Raw genomic sequence first — 16,837 nt, forward strand, 5'->3', positions numbered from 1 at the left:
CCTGCTTCAGATTCTGCGTCTCCCTCTCTCTCTCTCTGCCCCTCCCCCACTCGTGCTCTGTCTCTCTCTTAAAAATAAATAAACATTACAAAAAAAAATAAAATAAAATAAAAGGCAAGTGACCATAAGAGGTAGCATTTGAGCAATTCTTTTAGAGGGAGGATCCCATATTTGAATCCAGGGTCTGGGAAGCCTAAAATCCTGAGCTAATAATAGTGCTGACATTTTGATATAACTTACTTTCACCTCCCCCGTACCCTGCTCCCCAAGATCTTCAAATCTATTCCTGAAAGAAAAACTCAAAGTGAAAACTGTGTCTTGTAAAATGTGTCACTTAAATTCTTACAGGAACAGAAGATTTTCCAATCTTAGTTTGCAATGAAAGCTCATCACTAGTACTCAGACGCTTTGGATAAGCACTCCAAACCCAAGATGAAGTTTGGCTTCACAAATTACTCTTGCCAAGGAGAGTGAAACAAGCATTACTTAGTTTTTTCTAACACTTGAAAATATACGTATCTTTACACACTCATTACTTTTTGATGCAACTCATAGCAATGTACTTAACAATGGCTAGCATCAAGTCCACTAAAAAAAAGAAAAAAAAAACCCAAACTAAATTCCTCTGATTTATGAATAAAAAGTGGGGCGATTCCAATCTCCAGAACTAAAATGACTGTATATAATCATACCAAGTAGAGTGGCTTCCTCATGCAACAGGTTCAGAAGTATTCAATGTGCCATTTCAGGTGCAGCCAGTTCCATAAACAGAAACAAGGATCTTATCAGATGGGAGAGGAAGTGAGCAAAGTCAGTTTTGATTTTTTAAAAAGTTCCTTAATTGAAGCTGAATACAATGGAAACAGAACTATACAGACACTTTATAATTTACACGCATGAGCCTCCTCACATTCACGCACCTGAAACGTGTCCACTACTCGGTGAAGGAACTCAATGACAAACAGCGGTGGGACCTCTGTCTGGATCACAGCCACAAAAAAGATCTTGTGACGGTAAACACTTAAGAGATAGTGGTGAGGAGTCGGAATAACTGGAGGTACATTTTCTGCCTCGGTAGCTCTCTCTTGTGCCTCAAAAAAGTAATCACAGACAGAACGGCTGACCACACTTTTCCAATGTTTTTCCAGGAAAATATCTCCAGAGGAGTTGATCAAGAAAAGGCTATGAATCATGATGGAGACTGTCAGTGAGAGAGAGAAGTCTTTTTCAGTCTGAAAGTCTCAGGACTGCCAATTTTCAACCCTAAAAATAAAAGAAGCTATGGTCAGTTCCACTCAACCAAAACACCTACCTATCTTTCAAGAGTAGATTCATGTCTTCCTCTTCTTTAAGAGCCTGAAGTATTCCTGCCTACAATTCCTAAGGATAATTCATCAGCCATCTTGTTTGCCAATTATATACTGCCTGGTTATCTTTACTATTGCCTTAATTACTACCACTTAAAACTCATTAATTTTTGGATGTCTGATATATCAACTGGTCTGGAAGCTCCTTGACAAAGAAGACCATGCCATGGGGCGCCTGAGTGGCTCAGTCGGTTGAGCATACAACTTTGGCTCAGGTCATGATCTCCTGGTCTATGGGTTGGAGCCCCGGATCAGGCTCTGTGCTGACAGCTCAGAGCCTGGAGCCTGCTTCGGATTCTGTGCCTCCCTCTCTCTCTGCCCCTCCCACGCTGATTCTCTGTCGGTCTCTGTCTCAAAAATAAACATTAAAAAAAAAAAAAAGACCATGCCTCATGTTTTTTGTTGCCTCATTGCAGTGCTCCCTGCACAGAAGAGAGTTTCAAAGAGTATTGAGGAGTTTTATGTATTCAGCCACATGAAATGAGAAATGCTTATGGTTGCACAGTCTTATATGGCAGCCATCAGCTAAATGCAGCCAGTGAGCACTTGAAATGTGCCTGGTCTGAACTGAGATGTGAGGTAAGTATAAGTTCCCACCAGATTTTGAAGGTCTTGTATTTAAAAAGGAATTTTAGATACCAGTAATTTAATATTAATTCGTGAATATTCAGTTAATATTGATATTCTGATACGTCAGGTTAAGTAAAATATATTAAAATTAACCTAACCTTTTTTAAAAACGTGGTTAGCAGAAAAGGTAAAATTACGTATCTGGTTCGCTTTATAGATCTATTGGACAGCGCTGGTCCATAGGTGGAAAGCTATCATTGTGGTCTTTATTCATGGAGTCAGACCGCATTCTCTGAGTACTTGTTATGCACAAGGCTCTGCACTGGATGCCTTAAAGAAATCTGAGGGATACCCCAGGTCGCTCAGGCGGCAGCATCTCTACGGTGCAGTCCCCAGGAAGAGACAGCCGCGCTGTACCCCAGCTGTGGCCATTCCTCAAGCTGGCTGCGAACTGGACCAGGTGGTCAAACCGCAAAGGCCTGTTGTACCAAGGGCCCCAGGGCGAGCTTAATCCCTCTGTCTGGGGACGAGACAGCAGGAGGGAGGGGAGGAGGGGAGTAACCAGGCTGGGGAGGAGGAGAGGCGGCTGCTAAACAGGGTTATTTTTGGTCTCAGCCCAGCTGCCTGCGAGCAAAGGATGATGGAGGCCCTTTAGGGTGGGGGTGATCAGGAGGCGGATTTAAGGTGTGCGCACATTCAGGCGGTGAAAAAGGTCGCCACACAGCACACGTGCGTTGCCATGGCAACAGTGTCCCCTCCTCCTTCAGCCACCTGGTCGGAGCGGGCCACCTCCCCAGCCCGGTAGTTGGTCCCTCACCTCTCTCCCCGCCATATCCCGTAGCTCTGAGGGTCAATCCCGCCGCATCTCCTAACTCTGACCCTGCCACCCGCGCCCCGCTGGGACCCCTGCGTGCCCCCGCCCGCACCCTCGTGTGCCCCAGCCTCCAGCCCCCGCCCTGGCCCGGTGCGTGCCCGCGCTGCCCCTAACCCCAACCGGGTCTTCAGCCCTTCTCACCCAGCCTCGCTCTTCGCAGCGCCCACAGTTCCGACGCTCGGGCAAGCCCCACCCCCGGCCGCCCCCCACACTCGCGCCGACGGCCGCTCGTCTGCTGATTGGCTGGCCGGCGGGCCTCACGGCAGCACCGCCCACGACCGGGACCTAAGAGCCGCTGATTGGACGTCAGTTAACCGCTCCTCCCCTCTGATTGATCGCTGTCCGCCGGTCACATTCTTGTTGGCTTCGAGCTCTCAGTTGGCCCGTGTTGAGGCTTCGGCAACCTCCGGTTGGTGCAGCTCTGTGGCTCTGAGCCCTGATTGGCTGTCGAGATCGGTCTGAGGGCCGCCTGGCCTTTAGTCAACCAGTCACAAAGGGGCAGCTGCTGCTGCCACCTTCGTAAACGTGGAAGGCACCTCGAAGGGGATGCTAAAAAGTGTGACTTCCAGGGCATGAATTGTGAAATAGCATCATGAATAATAAGCCATGGGTAGTAACAACTATTTAAAAAGAGCCACGATGCCTTTTCATTTATGTACATTGGGTAAAGATGATTGGCTGTATATAGCATCAAGAGCTCTGGACCGGATGCAGGAGGCCTCTTCCAGCCCCAGCTAGACAACTTAACATTGGACAAGGCACTTAACCTTTCAGAATCTCAGTTCCCAGATCTGAAAATGAGAGAGTTGGGCAGGTCTCTCTAAATTGCATTGGAGTTCCAATGACTTTGATAATACATTTTAAGTGATTTAAATCATTGTGATCCAGAGAGCCATGAAGTAGAAGTCAGAAAACAAGGTTTCACCTTCAGTTAAACTAAAAATTAGTTATCAAATGAGATGACATATGGCAAGGTGCCTGCCACATAGTATGTGTTCAATAAAACAGCAACTGGTGTTAATGGTAATAATGTTGATCTAGACCACAAGGCTGCCACCCTGCTTGGGCTTTAGTTTTCACTTTGGTGAAAGGAAGCATGAGTGGCAGCTCCTCCATAAAGAAGACCATGATAAATGTATATTGAAGGTGGTAGGGATTGTTCTCTTACATACTTGCTAAGGACAGATAGTTGACTAATTTTTTAAGTAAAAGAGAAAATCCAAAATCAAAATGGCTGAATGATGTGGCATCATACGAGTTCTGGTGACAGACTGCCTGGGTTTTAATCCTGATCCAATACTTGCCAGCTCTGTTACGTTGAGAAAGTACCTTTACTTCTGTAAATTTCAAGTTCCTACCTTCTCAAATAAGGGCACTAGTAGTGCCTACTTCGCAGAGTTGTGAGGACTGAGTTAGAAAAGTGTTAGCGATGGTTATTACCTAAGAAGCAGCACAAGAAGCTATCGCATATGGTTACTAAGCAAGTGTGTCAAAGATGCAGAAATGCAATCACTGCTGTGGGCCTTTCTCATTCATTGCAGTAATGTTTACTGAGAGCCTCCCATGTATCAAGCCCTGTGCTGGGTGCTGGGGATGCTGCAATGACTACCATCACAGGCATAGTGTCTGTTGTCACAGAGACTAGCTGAGAAGACAAGTGAGAAGCAAGTAATTACAAAGCAGAGTGATAGGCAAGGAGCACATGGTGGCAGGAGGAGGATTGCTGGCAGAGGGGGCTGACCTAGAATCAGGGAAGTCCTTCCAAACTGACACCTGAAAGATGAACATATATTCCTCAAATAAAAGGGTGGATGGACAGAGAGAAGATTATATGTGGAAAGCTCTAGAGATGAGAGAACTAAGTACAGCTGAACTAGAATTGGACAAAGAGTGAAGGGAGATGAGATTAGGAAGATACAGAGAGCCAAGTGGTTGTGACCTTAATAATTGTCTGCACGTTTTGTTTATAAAATAATATATAAAATAATATATAATAATATTTATTGTAATTATAAGTACATATATATATATGTCCAGAACTGTGTGCCATGCACTACCCATTCATTCTATAGATATCTAGTGGGCCCTACTATGTACTAGCACCGTTCCAGTGTTTGGATACATAACACCAGTGAATATAAAACAAAGATCCTTGCTCCAGTGGAGCTTACATTCTAGTAGGAGAAGACAAATAATAATCAATAAACATAATAAGTAAAGTGTATAGTATGTCAGAGGGTGGTAAGTATAATGGAAAAAAACAGAAGGGAGATCAGGAGTGCCATAGGACTTCAGGAAAAGTTAAGGTTTTTAAAAGGGTAGTGAGAGTACATCTCATTGAGAAGAGACATTTGAGCAAAGACTTAAAGGAGGAGATGAGTTAGCCGTAGGGATATCTGGGGGAAGAGCACTCCAGTAAACAGAATAGGCAGTACCAAATCCTTACGACCAGAGCATCCTGGAGGAGTCCCAGGAAAAGTAAGGATGGCACTGTAGCTGGAGTAGAATGAACAAGGAGTAAAGTAGGAGATGAGGTTACAAAGTGGAGGGTGAAGACTTCACTACATAGGATCTTATAAAGATTTTGGCGTGTAGTAGTTGTGGAATGAGAAGCCAATGGAAGGTTTGAGCAAAGGAGTGACCGGGTCTGATTTTCCAATCTGCTGGGTGGAGAAGAGACTGTGGACAGAACAGAGTGGAAGGAGACCAGTCAGGAGGCCACTGTAGTAATCCAGGTAAGAGACGGTGGGGGGCTTGGACTAGGGTGCAGCCACGGACATTGTAAGGAGTCAGTTTCTGCCTGCAGCTTGAAGGAGCCAGCTGGATTTCCAGATGGGTGGGATGTGAGAAGTGAGAACAAGAGAAAAGTGAGGAGCTACTGAGCCTGAGTATCTGGAAGGACGGTTCCATCAACTGAGATTAAAAGGAGGGGGAGGGGCTCCCGGGTGGCTCAGTAGATTAAGCATCAGACTTCGGCTCAGGTCATGATCTCACGGTTCATTGGTTCGAGAGTCCTGCATCAGGCTCTGTGCTGACAGCTCAGAGCCTGGAGCCTGCTTCAGATTCTGTGTCTCCCTGTCTCTCTGCCCCACTCATGCTCTGTCTCTGTCTCTCTCAAGAATAAATAAACATTTAAAAAGTAATAAATAGATAAATAAAACATTAAAAATTTTCACAAAGACTTTGGGCACAGAAGGTTTGAATGAAAAAAATTCAGAGTTCAGCCTTGGACATAGTAAGTTTAATGTATCTATTAGCCATCAAGTGGTGATGTTGAGAAGCTGCTGGATATATATGAATCTAGGGTTCAGGAGAGAGGTCTGAGCTAGAGATGTACCATTGGGAGTTATCAGGATATGGATATTAAAGCTAAGAGTCCAGTTGAGATGACTAAGGAAATGAGTATGGAGAAGAGGATCAGAGTCCGGGGGCACTCCGAATTTAAGGGTTCACATAGGAGAGGAAGATCCAGATTCATTTAGTCTTCCCAACTACTCTAAAATGAATTATTGTCATGATCCCCTTTTTATAGACGAGCAAACTGCAGTGGGTGCAGAAGTAATCTGCCAGAGGTCAAGTAAATAGGTAAGTAGCCAAGCTGGAGTTCAAGCACACAGGAAGATCTAAGCAGTCTGGCCCAGACTGCACACCTTTGGCCTCTCTCATAAGCCTGGGGCCCCAGTGAAGAAATGTTAAGCGGGAAAGGGAAGTGCTTTCACATGGACATTTCAGGGAGACAAGGGATGTGGTATGGGTTAGAGAAGGCCCAGCTTGAGGGTAGGGAGATCATTTAGACTATTGCAGCAATCCATGTGACAGATGCTAGTGACTTCAGCCAGCATGGGGGACTGGAGGGCACTGGACAAATTCTAGAGGTATTTTTGAGGTAGAATGATGGGGGGTTAATTAGAAATTGAGTAGTAAGGAGGAATGGGGCATCAAGGATCATTCACAGATTTCTGATTTGGGCAGCTGTATGGATGCAAGTGTCATTTGTTGAGATGGGAATCATTGGAAGAGAGCCACATTGACGGGAGGGACAGGGGGCATGAATGCATCCATAGCCATGCCAAGGGTCATGTCCAAAATCAACACCCAAGTATTTTTTTTAGTTTAATCAAACATCATAGATTGGGGAGCTCATATAGTACCATGTCATGGTATTAAGAGGGACCACAGGAAACCATTGACAAATAGCAAGTCTATTTTATGCATAAAAATCTCTGGGAAAAGATTTTCTAAATGTGCCACTGACGCACTATCACAGTGTTTAACAGCTCTCACTACTGAGTTGTTTGTCTACTGTGAGAAGGCAATCTCAGCTCTCAGCTAATAATATTATTACTAATATTTTGGTCTGAGACAAGAGAGGCTTTGCTCACTGAGAAGACATTTTTAAGGGCTCAGTAGTGGGGCCCCAAAACCCCTCTCTGGCTTTGACACATCTCAGTGAGCAAAGCCTCTCTTGTCTCAGATCAAAGCCAGAGAGGGGTTTTGGGGCCCCACTACTGAGCCCTAAAAATGTCATCTCGCTGAGCAAGGCCTCTCTTGTCTCAGACCTCATTCCTGGCCGTGCACTGAAGAAACAGAATGCCTTCCCTCAATGTCTGTATTTTCACTGATCCCTCTACTTGGCATGTATTTGTCTCTTACTCACCCTATTTGTGGAAATTCTTTCCAGCCCTCAAGGCCCAGCCATATGTTTTCTCCTCCACAAAATCTGTCCCAAGCTGGATGCCCCCACATTGGAAGTAATTTCTCCCTCTTCTGTGATTAAGTAGCATTTCACAGCTCCTTCATATAACCTACAGTGCTTTTGACACTGTGCCACACCTTTGGGTATGCAATCTGATCACCACAACTGGATTGTAAATCAGTTGAGAACCACAGTGTGCATATCTCAATGCCTAATATACATTCATTCATCTATTAAACTAATATTTATGGAGTGCCTACTGCCGCCTGGACACTGAGGGTACAAAGACAATTAAAGCATTCCTTCGAGTTTACAATCTAATGTGGAAAAAAAGACTCTAAAGAAAGGACCTGGTGTCTTTAAAAACTCAAAAGCAGCTCCTTAAAGGCTGGTCATGGAAGGAGCCTGTCCTTCCAGAGAGGAGAGCCTAAACCTAACATCCCTACCCTCCAACAAGAGACCCATCTTCCTCTTAGGGACCTCCTGCTACTCCCCACCATGCTGGACTTGGGAGATTAGTATTCCTTTAACTCTTCAACACCAATACAGACACACTAGTTTTTAATTTCCCACAGCAGAGCAAGGACCAGGATGGATGCTTATACAAAGCTTGTCTAAAGACTTGGGGATCATAAAGGGGAAATGAACAGAAAAAGGAACATACACCTGACAATGTAGATCACAAGAGGTGATGTGATCAGGATATGCTGGGATGCACACCTGCTTCCAGGTGGCAGAAGTGCTCTCTAACCCTCCTACTCAGGAACCCCAGCAAAGCCAGCTCAAGTTCCTGAAATCCAAACCCTGCCTGACAAGAAGACAGCAGCCTCAGGCTGGCCTCCTGGTTCTAGTCTCCTGAGGAAAGTAGTCATGGAATCAAATGGCTCCTTCCCTAGACGCTATCCCCAGAAATACCCAACTGTGGATATCCCTGGACTTTATAACAGGTCCACCTAGGGCACAGCACTATTCTGTGTCTTCTTGCTAGATGTTCCTTCATTCTCTCTCTACACTCCTTGCATAGATTACCTCATGAGTGTAAGTACTCTTTTCATTATTGAATTTTGATTTAATACCTCCAACCTCAACCTCTTCATAAACCTCCAGATCTACATATCCAATTACCCACTTGGCATCTCCACTTACGTGCCTCACAGACATCTTAACGGGGCAAAAAGGAACTCTTGAATTTTCTTCCCAAATCTGTTCCTTCTTCCAGCCCTGCGTCACCTCCAGTTTTGCCCATCTTGGTAAACAACATCATCATCCATTCAGCTACTCAGACCAATACCCACGAATCATCCTGAAGTCCTCCATTACCCTTGTGCCCACATCTAATCTAGAAACAAACCCTGATGTTTCCATCGCCAAAGTATATCAGGAATCCATCCTCTCTTCAACTCCACTGTCACAACCCCCATCCAGGCCACCGTCGCCTCTTGCCTGAAACACCTACAGACTGGTCTCCCCATTGCACTCTAACCCCTTTCAATTCATTTTCTGTACAGCAGCAAAAGTGAGTTTAAAAGAACTATGAATGGTTATGTGCAGCATAGACCCTTCAATGCTTTCCCACAGCATAAATTTAAATGCCTTTACCACCTTGCTATAGACTGTGTCCCCTCAAAATTCATATGTTAAATCCTAAAGTCCAATAGGATGGTATTTGGAAATGGGGCCCGTGGGGTGTGATTAGTTCATGAGAGTGAAGTCCTCATTAGTGCTCATGAATCCGTCTCTTATAGGAGACCCCAAGGAAGAACGTTGCACTTACCACCATGTAGGGACACAGAGAAAAGATGGCTGTCTATGAAACATGAAGCAGGTCCTCACCAGACACCAAATCTGCTGGTGCCTTGACCCTGCACTTCTCCACCTCCAGAATTGTGAGAAATAACAGTTTGTGGGGCGCCTGAGTGGCTCAGTTGGTTAAGCGTCCGACTTCGGGTCAGTTTGTGATCTCGCAGTTTGTGATTTCAAGCCCTGTGTCAGGTTCTATGCTGACAGCTTGCTTGGAGCCCAGAGGCTGCTTCAGATTCTGTCTCCCTTTCTCTCTGCCCCTCCCCCACTCACACTCTGTCTCTGTCTCTCTCAAAAATAAACATTAAAAAAAATTAAAAAAAAAAGAAATAACAGTTTGTTGTTTAAGCCACCCAGTCTATGTACTTGTGTTGCAGCAGCTTGAACAGACTAAGGCACATCTATCTATCTCCTCCCCTCTCTCCAATGGAGTCTCTTGTCCCTCCTCCAACCCACCCTCCCCACTCCCCATTTCTAGGCCCTGGAATATGTTGTTCTCTCTGCTTGAAAGGTTTTCCCCCTGGTCTTCATATAGCTAGCCCCTTTTCTTTACCTTTAGGCAGTGGAGGAAGAAATTGTTTCATTATATGACTAGGTGAATGAATTATCATTATGTTATATGTCCTGCGATGGTGTATATACAGACTATTATGTAAGCAACTAGTAAGTGTTCAAGAAAAAAAAAGCTCATTCAATAAAACTGAATTACTAGCCTACTCTGTTCTTATCCTAAATTGGAGCCATCAGGGATTACATTCAGGGGCATGTAACAGAAAACCTAAACTTAAATAATACTGGCTCCAACAAGATAGGGGTTTATGTTTCTCATATTATGAGAAGTCGAGAGGCAAGAAACCCAGGGCTGGAACATCAGCTTCGCATCAAGGATTCAGGCTTCTCTTAGGTTGGCATTCCACCTTTCCTAGGGTGGAACTTGCACCTTCATGCTCACAACATTGCCGTCGTGGCTCCAGGCCTCAAGCTGTATTCCACACACACAAAAAAGGAGGAAAGACAAAAAGCAAATGAACATGAGCCAAAGGGGAGTCAGTTCTCTTTGATGAGCTTTTCATGAGGTCCCACTTTTGCTCTGTTGTTGAGTATTGAGCTAAAAGAGGTCCTGGGAATATTTTTAGCTGGGCACAATACTACCCCCACCTCCCAAACAGGACTCTGTTAATAAGGAAGACAGGAGAATGGAAATTGGATAGACAACTAACAGGATGTCCCCAGCCAGTGGGAGTGAATAGAGCAGTCCATGAATAGATTGGATATTTTATTTTATCAAGTTTATTTATTTTGAGAAAGAGAGAGCAGGGGAGGGGCAGAGAGAGAGGAAGAGAGAAAGAAATCCCAAGTAGGCACCACACCAACAGTGCAGAGCCTGACACAGAGCTCAAACGGTGAAATTGTGACCTGAGCCAAAATCCAGAGTCAGATGCCCAACTGAGTGAGACACCCAGGTGCCACTAGCTTGGATGTTTTAAATAAAGTCTAGAATTGAAAGACTTAGGGAAGACTGCCTGGAAAACAGAGAAGTTCCACAAGATAACTTTTATGTAATTTCCACAAGATAAATTAAAATAAGAAAAAACAATAAAAACATGTCCATAGAACAAGAATGTCTGGTAAGTGATGGCCAGGAAAAGGGTAATGTGGTCAGCTCTGGTCTGAAAGGGCTGTAGGATGGCAACTGGTCTCAGGGTCCTAAATAGCCACAAACTGACCATGTGATCTGGGGCAGGTTAGCTAGATAAATTCTTTGGATCAAAATGTTATCTGTGAAATGAGAGGATTGGATCAAACTATCTCTGAGATCTTTCCCAACTCTAAATTTCTATTAACAATGATCTTTCTTTCTTTTCTAGCAGTGAAATATTTTAGACAAATGAAAGCTTACATAGAAAACAGATAAAGCAGAATGATATGGGGATCAGAATCCTGAAGTTCTGTCTACTTGGTTTCAGTCTTTACCCCCATGGTGACCCCTGAGCTCTATAGAGTGTACCTCTTTATATTTTCATGTGTAACTGTAATAAAATAAAACGATGTCTTTACTGGTATAAGTCAGGCTACAGATACAGCGGTATTCTTTTCAGAGAGGGAAAGTTGGTTTTATTTGTTAAAAACAATCTTAAACACTTTAAAAAAAAGTCAAGTTAAATCATTAGCGTTTCAAATTGTGACACTCTGTTGTGACTTTCAGGTGAAAATCACTGCGGAAATATTAACCAAATCTCATAGGAAAATTGACAATCTCCTCCAAAATGTGTTCAGTAACATTGGGAAAGAAAGCAGCTTGGATTATAAAGAAAAGTTTTCAGAGTAACATACTTATTATTTTCTAGGTAGTTATTTAGATAAAAATTATTCTCAGAGGAAAAAAAAAAAACCAAACCTTCACTTTGCAAATACTTGTTTCCTGTGTGCCAGACTTGGCTGCTTCCTGTTTACCAAAAGTAATTGTTGGTAATTCAAAGCAAAGACCAGAAAAAAGTACCTCTTGTCAGTCACCTGCTGAACTTCCTTCCCTTTCACTTGTTACACTTTTAACATTCCCAAAGTTTTTTAAAAACTCTTTTAAAACTTTAATTTATTCGAAAAAGTAATACTGGAAAGACTCAATGGATTCTGAAATAGTTATCTTCAAGTTTCTTCCTCTAGTATCTACACTCTTGAGGATAAGATTTTATGACTACTGCTTATTTTTCTGACCCATACAGAAACCTAAGCTTACCTTTATCTCCAAAATAGTCCATTATACCCAGTTTTCCTCTCTTTCTCCCCACCATAAGCTTCTGCATTTTTCTCTCCACTGCTTTCCTTCCTCCTTCTTGATCCTGCTTTTTCTCTCACTAAACGTAACCTCTTTAATTTCCAGATAGGTCTGGAAAACACCATCTGTTCCAAGGATCCCTGGTGCAGATTATACGTTCAGGGGCACTATTCCTTGAACCCAAAATCCCAGACACATGGCCAGCCAGACTTTTTCTCATTTTTTAGTTTAATTTTTGCAAATCTCCTCCCCAGACAAAATAAAGTAAATCGTATTCAGGTATTCATTAAAAGCAATGCAAAACTCAAAAAGTATATATTTTAATGATACATTTCAATTAGATGCTTGAGAAAAATACAGGTTATTGTTTACATATTTGTGTCGCCTTGTCCTCAGCCAGAAGGTGCCTAGCTGTCTGAGTCCGACATCCCTCAGACCGAAGCCTCAGTCTAATGAACCAACTAGTCTTTATTCTAGCGAACGGGCCGAATTTCTAAACGAGCGTGGCAGAGCGTTTGCGCCAACAACGGGGCAGACTCGGTAATAAGCTCCTCGCTACAGAAGGTGGTGCTATAGGGTCTGAGGGGCGCAGGGGCTGGCCGGGGAACTCCCAGAGCAGAGTTGCAAAAAGAAACCCGGGGTTTCTAAAGCGAGTCCCCCTGCTTGGAACACTCGAGAGTGAGACTTCTAGGGACTCAAAGAGTTGGAGGTAAAGGCAGAAATGCTCCGGCAGGAGAGAATCCGGGAGGAAACAGACCCCAGAGCTAAGGGTGGCGTCTCGGGGCTGGGCTCTAGCGTCCAGGGGCGCCTTCTGGGGACGGGGTGCAGCGCGCGGAGAAAAGTTGTCGGGCGGAGAGAAAGGGGGGCGATGAAAACCAAATGTCTTTCATCCCCTGGAGACAAAGAGGTGCCTTCTTCTGACAACAGCTGCCAGTGCCACACACACCATACGGCGGGGCCGGAGGGGGAGGGGAGCCGGCGAGGGGAGAGTCTGAGACGGGGACCGGCTCCGACTTTCAATAATGGGGTGGTTGTCATGGCGACGAGCCCTCCATCTAAAGGGGGTGGCTGAAAGGACCCATTGTTCTGGAGCGGGGCTGCCCGGGTTGCGCCTGTTTCTAAGAGACACCTTTGAACACCTCCCCGCGTTCCGGGGAGGGCTGCGGACGGGAGCCGGAGAGCGTCCCCGGGAATTGCGCGCCAGGACCGCATACCACAGATGGCGACGCCACCGCGGCTCGACGAGGGGAGCAAGCCGCCGCTTGCGCCCGGGCTCGCCGCCTCCCACGCAGGCATGCGCCAGGGACCAGCGTGGGACTCGCGCGCTTGCCGCCGCTCTGGCGCTCGGTTCGTCACGCCCCCGGCTCCCGCCGCGCGCGAGGCTGACCGATGGCGCGGGGGACCAACCGGCGACTCCGCGAACGCCTGCCCGGGGGTGGGGCCAGGGCGGCGCGGGAAAGCCCCACGGAGTAGCTCTCCCGTCGTCCTGGGAGAAAAACCAGATCACCGTGTCAAGATGAAGTTACAGGGCAGCATTGCAATTTCCCCATACGAGCAAACAGTTCAAAACAACCTGAAAGTCCGTCGCTGGGGGCCGGTTAAATAATGTGGGGCACGTCCCTCTGATGAAATATTAAGCTGTCATTAAAAAATACAAGGCAGAGGGGCTCCTGGGTGGCTCAGTGGGTTATGCCACCGACTTTGGCTGGGGTCTTGATCTCGCAGTTCACGAGTTGGAGCCCTGCGAGTTCCAGCCCTGCGTCAGGCTGTGTTGACAGCTGCGAACCTGGAACCTGCTTCGGATTCTGGGTCTCCCTCTCAGCCCCTCCTCTGCACGTGCTGTCTCTCAAAATTAAATAAACACCAAAAAGTTTTTTTAAAAAAATACAAGGCAACTCCGTATGTGGAGATACGGGAATTTTCTGGTATAGTCTAAGTAAGCAAGGTGCAAAACAGTGTGAGCTGCCTGTGTACGCGCATAGACACATAGACTGGTGTGTTTGCGTCTCTCTGAGCGGTTGCGTCTTAGTGGGCCGACTGTGGGACTAGAGTATGTAGTGGGGAGACGAAGAAAACTCTCTTTTCAGAAAACCATATTGTTTTCTGTACTTTATGAATTTTATCCTATATACCACGTATTTATTACCTCTTTAAAAAACTTTTAAGAGTTCAAAAATTGTATTTGCTTGAACACGAATGAGATTTGGAACTCTCCATATGGCATCTAAACACCTTTTTAAAAATGCTTTAATACTAGTTTTAAAAGTATATATGTACAAGCAAATGCCATTAACTCACAGATATGTAAAGGTAGTCACAGTGGCCAGTCGCATATGGAAACATACATTGAGGGCCATCTGATATTGGAGGATTCCACTGTATAATCCATCTATTATTATATCAAATTAACCACAGGGCTCCCAAATTAAATTAATGGCATTGCATTAGGGTGATTTTCCTAACTACAAAATGATTTATAATCAGTGAACTGGACTACTGAAACCCAAAGACATTGATGAATTTTCTACACATAAAAATAAAAATTGTTGGGGCACCCGGGTGGCTCAGTGGGTTAAACATCCAACTCTTGATTTCAGCTCAGGTCATAATCTCACAATTTGTGACATCGAGCCCCGCATCAGGCTCTATGCTGACAGCGCAGAGGCTGCTTGAGAGTCCCTCTCTCCCTCTCTCTCTCTCTCTGTCCCTCCCCTGCTCATGCATGCTCTCTTTCTCTTTCTCTTAAAAAAAAATAAATAAAAGCTTTAGTGACTCTGAAAAACAGGGACAAGGTTGTGTGAATTTCTAGGAGAAAGCACATAGGAAAAGAGCACTCTGCCATTCATGGGGACAGTTGCCACTGATCTTAAAGTAGAACTTTGAAGAAAATTGATTTGGGGGGCTATGAATCCCAGTTACCCCTTCCTCTCCATCGCTGTGCCTGTCACCTTCTAGCTCAGAGCAGTGGCGGTTTCTCCCTTGTTGCACAACCAGAAAGTCCTAGGTTTATGCCTATGGACAACACCTGCTTATAAGAGCCAAAAGCTGTAGGTGTATTTAGGCAGCAAGCCAGAGAACTTTTTGAGTTTGAAATTTTGTTTCTTTAAGCTGGGAAGAACTGTCTAGAAGCTCCTCCACCCAGCTAACAGCTGACTTGTGTTGGCTTGTTTAAAGCACTCATGAAATTGGCCACAGTACAGAATTCTTATGAAGCACTGGACTTACTAGTAGGAACAGAATACTTCCTATGTAATTATGGTAGAGCTCACTCTACTCAATATCACTTAGATGCAGGCAAACACTAATTCCAGCTAATAAGAATTAAGTTCTGACTATAGAGTCTAGGCTCTGGATATATGGGTGTTCACTGTACATTTCCTTCAAATTTTCTGTTATGTTTGAAATATTTTCTAATAAATTTTCAGATAATTTTCTGATCTGAAAGCTCCATTTTCTCAACATTTCTGAAGAACAAAGCAAGACCAATATTTGGGAAAATACTAGAACTTTTCATTTAAAATCATATTTCCCACTCCATAAAACAAAAACAAAAAACACCCTAAGATCATAAGGATACCATGAATAATAACACAGAATGAGATTCAGAGTCTAAATAATTTCAATGGTTTTCTTAAGCTTGAAAACACTTTGGGGAAAATATTTGGAATTTCCTAATAAAATAATTCCCAGTATTCTTAAAAAAAAATTTTTTTTAAATGTTTATATTTGAGACAGAGCAAGAGACAGAGTGGAGGCAGAGGAGGGGCAGAGAGAGAGGGAGACAGAATCTGAAGCAGGCTCCAGGCTCTGAGCTGTCCTCACAGAGCCCGATGCCGGACTCGAACCCGCGAACCGTGGGATCATGACCTAAGCTGAAGTCAGGCGCTTAACCAACTGAGCCACTCAGGCGCCCCTAATTCCCAGTATTCTTAAATTTTAGAGATAACACAAATTTTTTTAAATTTTTTTTAACGTTTATTTATTTTTGAGACAGAGAGAGACAGAGCATGAATGGGGGAGCGTCAGAGAGAGAGGGAGACACAGAATCCGAAACAGTCTCCAGGCTCTGAGCTGTCAGCACAGAGCCCGACACAGGGTTCCAACTCACATACTGCAAGGTCATGACCTGAGCCGAAGTTGGAAGCTCAACCAACTTGAGCCACCCAGGTGCCCCGAGATGATAACACAAATTGTGTGTGTGAATGGGATGTTCTTTTTTTCCCCTTTGTATTCAATTTTAAATTGCTATTACTTGTTTCTCACTCCCAGATTGCCCTCTTTGTAGGCTTCCATCTTCCAGAAGTTCCTAAAGGGCCTCAACCCAGTGTAGATGTCAAAGTCTCAAAGTTTTCTTCTTCCTTTTTAAGCACCCATGGGCATCTCTTCCCACAGCTGCCAAACTACCCACCAACTAATATTCAATCTGTCCTTAGCCCTTTCAGCATACTACGAATAAATAGAAAAGAATCTGAACTATGAAGTGTACAACTAGTGAACATTTTATAGTCAATTAAACTTGATGAGTTTTCTTAGCTTACTATCTAATATTTTTGTATATTAAAATACAAATATAGCACCCTAACTCCAATCCCCCACTCCCTTGATTAAGTGCACAAGAGGTTAAGTACTTATTTTACCAAATTAGAAAAAAGGAAAAAAAATATGAAGAGAAAATGAAAAGAACAGTAATTATAGAAATTAATGAAGTTGAAAACTGATCAAGAAAAGAGAAAGTAAAAATGGAAAAGAAGATT

General features: G+C 44.2%; 1 protein-coding gene and 1 long non-coding RNA gene across 3 annotated transcripts in view; one reads left to right on the top strand and one right to left on the bottom strand.

Moving 5' to 3' along the window:
- AP3M2 (adaptor related protein complex 3 subunit mu 2) overlaps positions 1-16,837 on the bottom strand; it is a 109,186-nt gene that overhangs the window by 20,382 nt on the left and 71,967 nt on the right. The window contains exons 1-2 of one of the 2 annotated variants that reach the window (XM_015088486.3): positions 2,953-3,106; positions 921-1,263 (exon numbers count right to left, since the gene is read on the bottom strand). In XM_015088486.3, the coding sequence (XP_014943972.1) occupies positions 921-1,193 (273 nt within the window). In that variant the 5' untranslated portion in view covers positions 1,194-1,263; positions 2,953-3,106. Of the gene's footprint in view, positions 1-920; positions 1,264-2,952; positions 3,107-16,837 lie in introns of those variants that run through there. The other variant, XM_027071424.2, reaches the window with a different exon arrangement.
- Positions 4,873-9,564, top strand: LOC128314386 (uncharacterized). Its single transcript, XR_008295973.1, has 3 exons — positions 4,873-5,546; positions 6,344-6,396; positions 9,253-9,564. It is a non-coding gene; the product is annotated as an uncharacterized LOC128314386 (long non-coding RNA).

The sequence above is a fragment of the Acinonyx jubatus genome, chromosome B1 (genome assembly GCF_027475565.1).
Source record: "Acinonyx jubatus isolate Ajub_Pintada_27869175 chromosome B1, VMU_Ajub_asm_v1.0, whole genome shotgun sequence".
Taxonomy (NCBI): Eukaryota; Metazoa; Chordata; class Mammalia; order Carnivora; family Felidae; genus Acinonyx; species Acinonyx jubatus.